At 38.4% G+C, this 12,770-nt stretch overlaps 1 protein-coding gene across 1 annotated transcript in view; it reads left to right on the top strand.

Moving 5' to 3' along the window:
- Positions 1-6,262: 6,262 nt before the first annotated feature.
- Positions 6,263-12,770, top strand: part of LOC118326940 (noelin-2-like) — a gene marked incomplete in the record, with an annotated part of 31,123 nt that continues 24,615 nt past the window's right edge. Inside the window, 2 exon segments of the mRNA XM_035660105.1 lie at positions 6,263-6,867; positions 12,117-12,266. Of these exon segments, the coding sequence (XP_035515998.1) occupies positions 6,724-6,867; positions 12,117-12,266 (294 nt within the window).

Below are 12,770 nucleotides of genomic sequence, written 5' to 3'. Positions count from 1 at the left end.
TATTGCATGGATTGTCATTAACTTTGTTACAGATGTTCAATGCGTGGACAGGATTGATCCTAATGACTTTCCCTGAATTGTAATACCTGATGATCTCTTAAAGGACCAGTGTGTAGGATTTAGGGGCATCTAGCAGTACTAAATGAACACTGCCCGCGTCTATATTTGACGACCTGGGAATGAGAAAGTCCTGTGAAATGTGTAGGAGAAACTACGGTGGCATTGAAATTCCTATCTACAGTGTTTGGTTTGTCCATTCTGGGCCACTGTACTTAACACTAATGACATTTCTATTTAGTGCTAGCAAATGTTAGCATTCTAACATGCTAAACTAAGATGGTGAACATGGTAGACACTATACCTGCATGCTGTTGCATTGTCTTGTAAGATCTGCATTTGGTCCATTCTACCATTCAACATTTTTAATATGGTTATGATGTTGATGACCACATATAATAATGTCAAGTATTTTTAGTGAAGTGCATTAGAAGTTGAGTGATGTGACAACAGACCAAACGGCTACTTGAGCACCCTTATCTGGAAAAGGTCAGAAGAATAGGCTGGGGCCAGTGTATTTAATGAGTCTTAATTGATCAGTAAAATATTAAATTATATTCTTAAATCAACCGGAGGCTGGTGGAGGGATAATAAAATGTACGTAATGTGCTCTGAGTTCCAGTTAAAAGCATTTGAACCAACTCCAAATGCTTTTTGTAAGTGCAGAATATGGGGAGTTTAAATTGTCAGGATGGCTTTAAATAAAGGCAGGAATACGTTGTTTATTAGGTTAGCAGCACACACAAAAAACTCTAAATGAAAATAAACAACCACTTGCTTTTTTATCTTCAAATGAGTCAAAGATGATTCCTACATTTTCTGGCAGAGAACTGACTTTGGGGTTGGCCGAATTTCCACTATATACATAATATTAAAGAGGCTTGTGTGTGAGTGCTGCAGCTTGAGAATAAACCATTCATATATTCTCTCCCAGCCTCAGTCTTCCCTCATTCACAGCCTTTTGTTGAACCTTATCTCTCCCCAGTCTTTTTTCCCCCCCTCTTCTCCTGCTGCTAACCTAACATCTGCAGTACATCTAACAGAGACATTTCCAATGATGCTGAAACTTTAATGAGGTGAGGCAGATGAACGGAGCTCATCCAGGAGTGTTTAGCCGCTCTTTTTCAGCTATGAAATATAGATGACATGGAAGTCAGTCACATGGTGGTTAACCAGCTACACCTGGAGTGGGAGCTTCAATGGGGATCTGCATATTTGTACTCAGAGCTTCAACCCAGCGGTGTCAGGAAGGCATTGTTGGTCCAACACTGTTTAATAACTAATACCTTTTCAGTTACTGAAGATAGAGAGAGATATAGATATATAGAGATAATACAAAAGCCAACAGAAAGGTTAAAGGAAGAAGTTTTATCAAAATGTTGTTTTAAGCCACTAATTGTTGGTGATATGGCTAATGATAGCAATGTTGGTAAAATAATCTGTGTGAAATATCTCCACAGATATTTGATGACATTTATGGCCCAGGGAGATTAAAACAATCCTTTTGAAGAGTTCCTGACTTCAGACAGCCGCCAACAGTAGGTCAACTTGCTACCATGCTAACATGTTAAAGCTAAATGTCCCATGTTAAAGATTAGCACGTAAACTAGCTAACTTTAGCTTCTCCCGCTAAGATGCTAGCAGCTTTAGATTAAAGAACAGTTTAGACAATGCCAGAGTATAGTAAATATTATCAATAATATTTAATAATATCTTCCTAATATTAATTAATTTCATGACAAATGTATTCAAAATAATAAATACATCCAATTGACATTCTGTGTAATTACTAGTTCTAATTATACACAAACAATAAACAATTGTACATAAACAATATCTGAATGAACATTAATGTTAAACATATTATGACTAAATAATACCACTGAAAACATGACAATATAAACACAATGAATTATGTTATTATCTGGGTGATAATGTAGGCTAACTACAGCTCACAGTGACAGAAACATTCAGATTAAACCCTTTTGATTTGTGTAACAACATGACCTTTATTCTGGTGATCTGAGAATAGAAAAGTTGTCTTTATATCATATTTTTTATGTGCATTCAGTAGTTTCACTCTGTGATTTTTAATGAATGAGCAATGCAGCCTGGAGCGGTTGCTAGCGTGGATATACAAACCTAAAGTCATTTTTATTGCTTTTCCATTATTTTGACATCAATTTATGATCGCTGGTCTAGGGATGGGTAAGATATTCATTTCATTTAATTTAACTCAGGACGATGATCACACATATATATATAACCAGGAGCATAAACATAAACAGTGACTGAAATGTGTCCATAGAGTATAAAAAACTGATTCATAGTCTTAATTCTATTCTTTTATCAGAAATTTAAATCATGATTTTGCTAGTATTTATTCAGGCAAAGTTCCCGTATGGCTGCCTTTGTTCAGAAAACATTTAACATAAAAAACATGTTTATATTCCTGAAACGGATTGGAAGAAAATATTGTTTTGCAGTTGGTACTTTCTTTATCAATCAATCATTTAACGTGTAAAATGTGATTTTTTTTCCTAAAGTCTTAAAGGAATGTTTTGTTCAAACAACAATACAAAAATTATTTATTCATTCATTTATTATCACATAAGGTGGATATTTTCACTCGAACCATTAATCTATTATGAATATAATGCAATTGTTCAAATGCATTATTTCTTCTCTAGTTCTACAGCGTGACTTTGTGAGGCCAAACAGTGCCATCTCACATGCAATCTGTCTCTCACAAGTGCACCCACATGCCCGTTAACAAAGTGTAACTCAGTGTGTTGACATAACAGATAATCATCCTTTTCTCCAACTCCTCCTTCCCTACACCTCCTCTTTCACCTTCTCTATGACAGTTGTTCTCGCCAGTTGGCGCCTGTGTGGCTCTCCTCAGCATGCAGACGACACCAGGACTGTGTTCTTCTTCCACAGCCAGAGGGGATTCAGTTTCTCCAGTAACTACTCCAGCCCATAACCCGAGGCTAAACTAAGGAAGGTGTACAGTCCTGAAGTAGACGTAGGGTCACAGCATGTGTTTTTTTGTTTTTTTATGCCTGCAGTGAGCCAAACCTGGGTCAAGAGTAGGGAGATCTGAAGGAGAGGAAAGGATGGTGATGGGTCCACCTGAAGCCCTTTGGGTGCTGCAGCTGCTGTTTACTTTCTCCTCATGTAAGGTAGGATGACACTGTGCCCACAAGTCCAACTGCCAATCGCTGTGTTGGAACATAGACTCTGTCATGCAAGCCAAAATTTGTGCAGCGTTTCAACTTTACATCAGATGTCTAGGGATAAAGTTGACTTTTCTTTTGTCCTGTGGAGAGATGAAGTTGTCTCTTTTTTTGTCCGGTGACTCTAAAATGTGTGCTGGATTTCGAAGCATAAAAGTGAAGTTCAGGATAGTAATACATACTTTGGCAAATAGTGGAGAAGTTTGTTTTGACTCTTTCAATTCCCATAATTATTTGTTATTTGTTATTTTATATTTGTTTGCATGTGAAATGTATCTAAATCTCCCTGAAATGTATCTAAATCTCCCAAAACACGTCTTGTTGGAAATTTGCATTTGCTTTAACCTCGGATCTTTCTGCACCTTTTCCAGCCTGTGTCTAAAGAACTAAAATGCTTCATGGATTGACAGCATTAAAAGGACTAGATAAATATAATATTGGCTGCCAGAGGAGTTCTTGCCAGCATCTTCAGAGTCCTCCTTCCAGTTACTCCTAAATTCACAGTATTATATATTTATTTTACTGCATTTTGTACTCAAAGACATCTCTGTCATATTCATCTTGAATTGGTTTTAATGTGTCTTTTTTTGGCTCATTGTTTTGGCTGATTATTTTGGGCTTCAGTCTTTTTCTTATCTATTGTTCTCTGATGTATTTTGCAACTTTACTTTGCCCTTTGGTTCTATAAAAAACACATTATTATATATTTTCTACAAATGCAAAGAGCTACCTGAGTCACTGACCATAAATACCCTGAAGGCGTGTCACACTGCTCAGTTGTCATGTCGGCTTTATTGTGCCCCTCCATCTCCCGATGACTGTGTCACCCCTAAGTGCTGCTGATTGAAATATTCATGTTAGTTCAGCATATTCGCTGAAGGGCGTTTTATGTATAATCCATGTGTATCCTGGGGGCTCTTTACTAAGACAAGAAAGCCTGAGCATGTAACTGCTGATGAGAACAAAGGCACAATAAAACATTTAGTGTTGGTTAGTTAAATTGTCGACACATAATTGCTCCAGGCGTGAACCACAGTGAACAGTGTCTTTTTGTAGTTGTATTGCAGTAAAAACACGCTCATCTTGTTATACTACCATGATAAGCTCTCACTTATCAGCCATAGGCACTAATGTTCTGTAGGGAGTCTTTTACACCCCAGGCCCTCTTTAACAATTAAACAAACATGCTTAATATTGTTTCATCAGCTTGATACTTCATAACTTTTCCTAATTTGATGAGAAATTCTTATGAACATAATTTTGAATTGATGTCAAGCTGCAGAATGACTTCTGTTTTGTGTCTGTAGCTGTAAAACATAATTAAATTAAATGGATGTTATCCAGCACTACCCCTCTGAAAATCTGAAAGTCTATTTGGATTATATATGTATATATATATATATGAGAGCTATAGCCCACATAGCATATGAATTATTTAATATTACCTTAATATTAGCAACGCTTTATTGTTATTTATGTATTTTGTCACCTTCATCAAATGTGCAAGCCCAGTTTATGTCAAAGGGAATAGTTATCACTTCAATACTTTTCTACACATTTGGTTTGGTCAGAACAAAAGAAACAATTTATTCAGAAGAGTTCAGAGGACCTTGGTTAGTTTTGCAGTTAATATTTTTATTTTTACACATACAGAAGTGTGGAAGCAAATCCAAAGTCATCCAAAATCCACAAAGCACAAGACATACTTTAGTTTCAGAGGTGCTGATTGTTTAGATTTTTTCTTACATTTTGGAGGGCTCACAATTATTTTCATTATAATTTACCAGTTATTTAATCAATTAATCATTTGGTTATAAAAAGACAAGACAAAGAAAGACAGCAAATCATCATAATGGAGAAGCTGGAATCAGAGAATGGGCATTTTTGGTTGAAAAATGACTTAAAGATTGATTTTTCTGTCTCTCAACTAATCAATAAATCGTAAATTGTTTCAGCTATTCAGAACAGTCAGTATGCGGACTAAAAACCTTTGATAAGCTCCACGGAAGAATCTGTCTCTTATTGTACAATTTAATAGGCAGTGTAATTACAGTTGCAGTTTGATGCATCGGTACACACACTGTGTAATTTCTTGATAGTATAAGAAGTATATAAATCTTCGTATACTAACTGCATAAACAGTATACTAAGAAAATGAGTATATATAATAATAGTATATGTTGTATACACAATATTTATTATTGAATTAGGACATACTTCTACTACTTCTCTGTTGTAGATTTATCAACTAGCTCCTTTTCATCTGCAGTACCTGGGCAGGACACAAACACTACAAAAAATACAATATTGACACATTGGCAGGATGTTATTTTGGGAGTTTGTTGCTTCCCCAGAAACTCTGGAGACACAGATCAAATAAAACATCATCTGAACATTGTGTACTTCATCTCAAGTTTTCTTCAAATCTAGTGTGAAACAGCTTGCATACTGAGTTTGAGGTTGGGAGGAACCGCCGGCCACATGGTGGCAGTGTTGCATCAGTTTGCAAGACACGTGAAGCACAAATACACACACACACACAAAGACCAGGGACAGGTCAATCCAGAGCATTGTGCTTTCATGTAGGCGTTTGCATTTAATCAATATTAAGGGAAGTATGAGGAAATGTATGGAGAGGAAAAGAAATCAATTTTTTCAATAACAATGAAAAGGGAAAATGAGAGGAGAGGAAAATGAGGAGAAAGGGGGAAAAAGACTACAAAAGCGAGAAAAGAGGACAAATGTTTGGTGAGATTTTGTTATCTCACTTCATATTTTTACATTATCCATTTGTTAATTTAAGCAGATATTCAAGAGGAGAATTTGCTCATGTGATGAATGAGTTGAGAGAATAGGTGAGAGCATGAGTGAGAGGGAGAGATGGAGGAGTGTGTCTGAGAGAGAGAGAGAGGGAGGGAGGGAGGGAGAGGCAGAGAGTTAGTGGATAAATGAGGGGAGCAGCGCTGGCTCAGCCACAGCGTCTTACTGCCAGGCAAAGGAAGGAGTCCAGGAAACACACAGACACACACACACACACACACACACACAGCTCAGTAGGATCTAAGCAGCTGTTTCCAGGAGCATCTCCTGCAGCCTGAGCCGAGCGTTGGATGTTTGGACTTGATGCATCTTCACATGGCGGCATCTGGAGTGGCTTGTGATCCAGGATTTATTCTCTAACCTGTGGCAGTGTAGGAGCGGAGACTCAAGCAGTGGGACGATCCCGGGCTGTGGTTTTATCACCAAACACTGACTTTGGATTGTAGATCTGAAAAGTCTTGAGCTTGTACACAAGATTTTACCTGTAACATCATGTTGTGTACCTGCTGGTTTTAGCATGACTGCTGTCAACAGTTTGGACTGTGTGTGAGAGCCAGCCAGTGTTTCTGTTTGTGTGTGTGTGGTGTGTGGATGTGTGCGTGTCAGGATGAGTGTTCCCATGTTGAAGATTGGCGCGGTGCTCAGCACCATGGCTATGGTAACTAACTGGATGTCCCAGACTCTGCCGTCGCTGGTCGGACTCAATGGAACCATCATCTCCTCTGAGGGCACACATGAGCGTATCGTCAGTGTATGTATTCTGTATATACACACTATATACGCACACACAAACACACTGTATGAAGAGTTATTATTCTAAAGCAAAAGAATTAGCTGTTTTGTCACCAGAAGTTCATCTTTCAAATTCTTTAAAATTTGTAGGAGTCAATCAGTTTAACAGCACAGAAGATTTTTTTGTCAAACAGCAGCTGAAGTTATTTTTCTCTTTCGGTGTGCACTCACATGCATCCATCAGCTGTTTCATACACATGAACACACACTCTCTGTACATAAAACTGCATAGTGTAAGCTCTCTAATTTGAATAAATTTTTAATTTGATGAAGAGAAATTGCTACAAACAATGTCTATCTAGAATTACAGGAATGAATCCTCCACGCAGCAGATATTTGATCTGTTCATTGGTGCAGAAAATAGAGGCAAAAGAAACAAAAAAGAGAGTGAAAATAGAGCACAGCGTGTTGCAAATATGAAGAATAAATAGCACTGATAAATAAATAACCTTTTCTGTTGATATGAGTCATAAAGAACACATGTACAGTATGCAGCTACTGCTACACACACACACACACACACATTCACACACACAGAGGGGTAATAGGATTGCTCTCTCGCTGACTTACTGGGGTGATATTTCTCCTGGGGAAGGCTGACTCACCCATGGGACAGCCAGCAATTTGTTGCCCTAGCAACTCACTGGCAACCGTAGATGTGTAGATGCTGGACCGCTGCACATACAGGTCTCTTAACTCTGTACATATACTGTGAGTATGTGTGTGTTTGTGCACACTTGTGCTTTGCATGATTTAGTTTTCTGGCTCGAGAGGCACCTCGCAGCTGCTATGTGGCGGCACTTTGCAAGTTCAGCAAAGTGCATGCAGTCTCATGCAAGTAGACGCCTACACACAACCACAGGCGCACACACACAAAGCTGTCTGAGAACAGATGGAGATGTTAGAGGTCCAGTGTTGTTACTTCATGCTACTTTAGGACAAGATAGACAGAGAATCTATGAATTCTTAATCTGTTATGTTACTGTAAATCAGTTTGACAATGTGAATATAATTGTGAGCTAGATCAGTGGTTCCCAACCTTTTTTGTCTGATGTACCCTCACAGTCCAATCAGAGGAGCTCAAGTATGGGTTCATTGACACACCCTTCATGTTCAAAATGTGTTTATTTAAATTGATTTTAAACATTTTGTTATTCAAAGGTACAGTGTGTAACACTGAGGAGGATCTGTTGGCAGAAATAGGCATGTTTTCATTAGTGTATAATCACTTGAAAATAAGAATCGTTGTTACCTTAGAATGAGCCGATTGTACCTACAAAGGGAGCGGGTCCTCTTCTATGGAGTCCGCCATGTTGAACCGCCATGTTCAGAATGGACAGACCAAACACTGGCTGTAGATTGGGCCTTTGTGAGTTTTGCAGCCACCGTAGTTTCTCCCTACACACTTGGAAGGCTGAGCTGTATTTAGATGGTTGTAATCTGCAGCTTCACCACTAGATGCTGCTACACACTGGTCTTTAAACACAATAATTATATAAGATTTGATATTGATAAAAATATTTTTATACAATTGAATCATCAATGTTTAGGTTGGTTTGGTCAAGTTCAGTTTCGTTTTAGCTGTTTCGAATGCTAATCCATAATCTTTAGCTAAGAATTTTAACCATTTATTAATTACTTTCAGCGATCTATTGTATTTTAATGTTTATCCTTTCATTTTAGCTCACTATTTTGGCCATTTATCTATTCAATTTAGATAACTGTTTTGAATTCCTTGCTTGCGAGGCAGGCAAGCCCCTCGCCCCCCTCCAAGTAACTGCAGAAGTATCACCTTGGTTACAAGCAGGGAACATTTAGACATTTAGATTTTTGTGTGTAGAATAAACTGTTACACTTGGGAGTATTATGTATTAACTCTTCTGCCTCTGTCTCTATTCTTGCAGGAATTTAGCTCTGTTAGCTCCCTACTCACTCTTTCTATTTGCACTGATCACAATCAGCTGAGCTGCCTGAGTAGATTTTTATCATTTTTCCCTTGTGTGAAATGAGCCCTTAGGTGCCGTATGTCCTCCTCTGTTTAATTACATCGAGCAGTCGGCACAAGCGATGCTTATATTCTAATCCCATCCACATCCTCCTGTTTTAAACCCCCATGTACCCGTCAGCTTCATTGTAAACGGGACTTCAAGGTTACCACACCAAACCCAGCTGATTGATTTATCAGATGTTTCCCCCCAGGCCCCCACCTCCCCTTCCGATAACTCCTCTCACGCCTCCTTCCTCCCAGCTTCCTCCATCGTTATTCTTTTTCAGGGTTTGTAGGGCAGCTTCTCTGCGAGATGACGGGCTGGTGTGTGTCAGGTTTAGCTCAGCCGTGCTTTTATATTGTTCTAAAATGTTAACGCTAAGTAGGTCAAACCGAAGACCTGGTTCAATCTCACCAAAATGAGCTCATGATTTCACATGTGCTCTAATTTAATGTGTTGGGCCTTGGGTCCGACGTTTACACCCCAGGGAACAATTGCTGTCACCTCAGCAGTACCTAATGAGGTCCCAAATAACCCCAAAAAATTTAAAAAAAGAAACACGTGTCATTATATAACAACTTAGGTGGTATTTTAAAACTATTGATAAATGTATGTGTCTTGCTGTGTGCTGTAGCCTTGAGAATTACAAAAGCAAATGCATGTTCTCATTAAAAGAACATTAGCATTATTCTTTATGATGCAAAAGAGTTAAAAAATGAATTTATTCAATGGAAGCAAATAATGTTACAATTCAAATACCACTTAATAAAGGAATGCACCAATATCGACACCAACATCAGGTCCAATACCATCTTCGTAATTGTAAACATAAAACTACTCCGATACTGCACATGATAGCACGACATGTCATAACATTACGTAACCTCTTGTTAGTTGAGCAGGTAGGTCAGGCGAGTCAATGTCAGCAGTTTGGAGATATTTTAAGCAACTTTTACAACAACATTAACAACGTTACATTTGTTGTTGTAGTCAGAAAGTGAGGAACTGATCTGATGAAATGTTTTTAAATTCATTGTTCGAACCATAATGGTATTATTAAGTACTCATACCGGTACTCGGTTTTCAGAAAACCGCTGCCTGTGGTGGGCGAAAACAATGAGAGCAGTGAGAGTGAACCAAAACAGTAAAGAAAAGGCTGGAAAACCCAAACAATGAGTTCAAATTCTATAAAGCTTTGTAGAGCTGCAAGGAATTGCAGAGCCTCTGTGTATTTGTCGCTATAAGCGGTCCCTTTTACAGATTTAAGTGTACATTAAGTTGCTCACATAAGAAAGAACATGGGTTGCCAGCTCTACCAATTGAGCTAACCGGGCGCCTGACTGAGCCAGTATTGATAATTAAACCTAATCCTTCTGTCATATGGAATTCTGCAATTGCAATTCTGTCACTATGACCTAATAACAGTGTTACAAAACAATAAGGTATTCAGTCGCTACTCACATTAGTAGCTAGACACGATACATTTAAGTTACATTTTATGGTTAAAAAGAGAAAAAAAATATTGATGAAATGTGTATTTGATACGTGAACTGAATGGTACAAGAGTAGAAGCAATGTCGTGCATTTGTATGTACTGTGAGGAGGGTAGAAATCGTTTTTGTGCAGATTTCTGGGCACTCTTGGGAGCCGGTGACTTTTTGCCAGAGAGAACAGCAGCTCGGGCTGCGGCTGCAGAGGGTGGAAACTCTCCAGTTCTGCTGCTAGCTTTGCTGGACTCAGACATGTGGGAGATGTCACAGCTGATTTTAGCTGCAGAGGAGAAATGTCCAATTTAGACACGGATGTCTATGGTGCAGTCAAGTACAATAAAGTGCAAAGAGCATGCACTCTCCTTTTTACAAAACTAAATGGACACTTAAATCACAATATGCGTCCAGCCGAGAGCTCCTGAAATCCTGCTGAGATTTACCAGCAAGATAGAATTAGACAGAAACATTTTAAAAGCAAAACATTTGTCCACCCTTCTAACCACATCGTAACCTGAATTACATGCTGAGATGCAGAGAAAAGTGTGTTGTGTTAGAAAAAATGCACAAAAGAAATTGCGTCAGTACCATGACTCATTGGGTCCCTTTGAAAAACACTTCACAAAAGAACAGATTCACACATACTGTCAAAAAAAACCCTCCCAAAACAGCAAACACACAAAGAATAAAACATGCACTTAAAGGGCTATGAAAAATAGGTTTGGCAGTTACTTTATATTTGCTTTAAAACGGCACAGTATGATTCCCTGCCTTATTAATGTCAAGTTGTTTTGTCTTTCACCTTGTCAGCTTGTTTAAATGTTTAAAATGATTTTGAACTCATACTGTATATGAGAGGCAGGATTTGGATGCAACCTGGAAGGGAAGCGGTTCCTGAGAGATGTGATTCAGGGCAAATTATCCCATAACTCCCCTGTGTTCATTGAGTTTGTAGTGTTTGCACATGATAGAAGCACATTTATTGTGCGTTGTCTTAGCTTGGTCTCAAGTGACTCAACACAAGGGGACATATTTATAGATTCCATCCAGTTTTTTTGAGGTACCAAAACTTTTGAAGTGTAAATGATGCCCTTAGCTATAATGACATTACACAAAGTATATTTTAAGCAAGTTCATTTTATATTCTTTCATCATAATATATTAATATCTTGATTATTTTATCAGTTAATCAAATAATTGTTTTGTCTATAAAATGTCAAGAATTCCTTGTTTTGTCCAACAAATAGTCCAACATCAAAAGATTTTTTTTATTTAGGATGATTCTGAAAAAGTGAAAGTTGCCAATCATCACATTTTAGAAGATGTAGTCAGTGACTTCTTGGTCTTTTTGCTCAACAAGATAATTAAACGCTCAATATTTATCATCATTGTTGACTATTTCTTAAAATATGATCACTGACTCAGTGTTTTAGCACTATTAGACAATGTAAAATGTCAAAAGAAAATTCCTTAAAGGCCATAAGCATAGGTGAAATGAGTTTCAATAAAATTGTCTGAGAATTTAAAACTTCAATCAAGTAGCAAAACTCCACAGTACCGTAATTATTTAACAGAAGTGTGTTTAAAATGTAATATGTAATAAAAAATGTTAGCTATTGACGACTACAAACAATGAAATCCCATAATTTACTGAGCTGACCTCTCTGTTTAATGCACGGCGAACGTGGATTTCCTGCCGTGACTTCATTAACACAGAGCCTGTTTGTGTGCAGGGTTTGTACCCGGGCTCAGAGGAGGGCTGGCAGGTGTACAGCACAGCTTCAGATCCTGACGGCAGGTGTGTTTGCACGGTGGTCGCTCCGGCACGGAACCTCTGCAAACGAGACCCTCGGAGTCGACAACTTCGCCTGCTGACTGAACAGGTGTGTGCGTGTGTGTGTGTGTGTGTGTGTGTATTTGTTTGTGTTTGTCTGACTCTGAGTGCATCCGTCCATGTTTCAGTGGTCAGCATTGCGATGCAGCACAGGGGAGAGGCAGCGTACTGGAATGAAATATTCACTGGACTGTCTCTTTGTTTTGACACTTGCAGAAACACACATGAACAAACACACACACACACATTTAAACTCAAAGGAAACCACCAGACATGAGTGGGTGGGAAAAGTACACTTGCTTGTCTCTTATTGCCAGGGTGCAGGCGTCCTGTAGAGTAGTATATGTGTTGGTTGAACATGCAGCTGAATGGCGTCCTATATGGTGTGTGTGTTTGCTTTATGTGAGGATACTGCATCTGCTGCATAAGCACATTTTTCTCAGTGTATATGTGTTCCAAGGTGAAACGACAAAGATGAATATATGTTGACAGAAGTTGATGAATATTGAACGCGATCAGACCAGCAAACATTCCCAAAGCCATGCACAACTGC

This window comes from Morone saxatilis, unplaced genomic scaffold, assembly GCF_004916995.1.
Source record: "Morone saxatilis isolate NCDOM2014 unplaced genomic scaffold, NCSU_SB_2.0 Contig17, whole genome shotgun sequence".
Classification (NCBI taxonomy): Eukaryota; Metazoa; Chordata; class Actinopteri; family Moronidae; genus Morone; species Morone saxatilis.
Note: the sequence above shows the minus strand (reverse complement) of the source record. Positions and strands in the feature narration are given on the sequence as shown.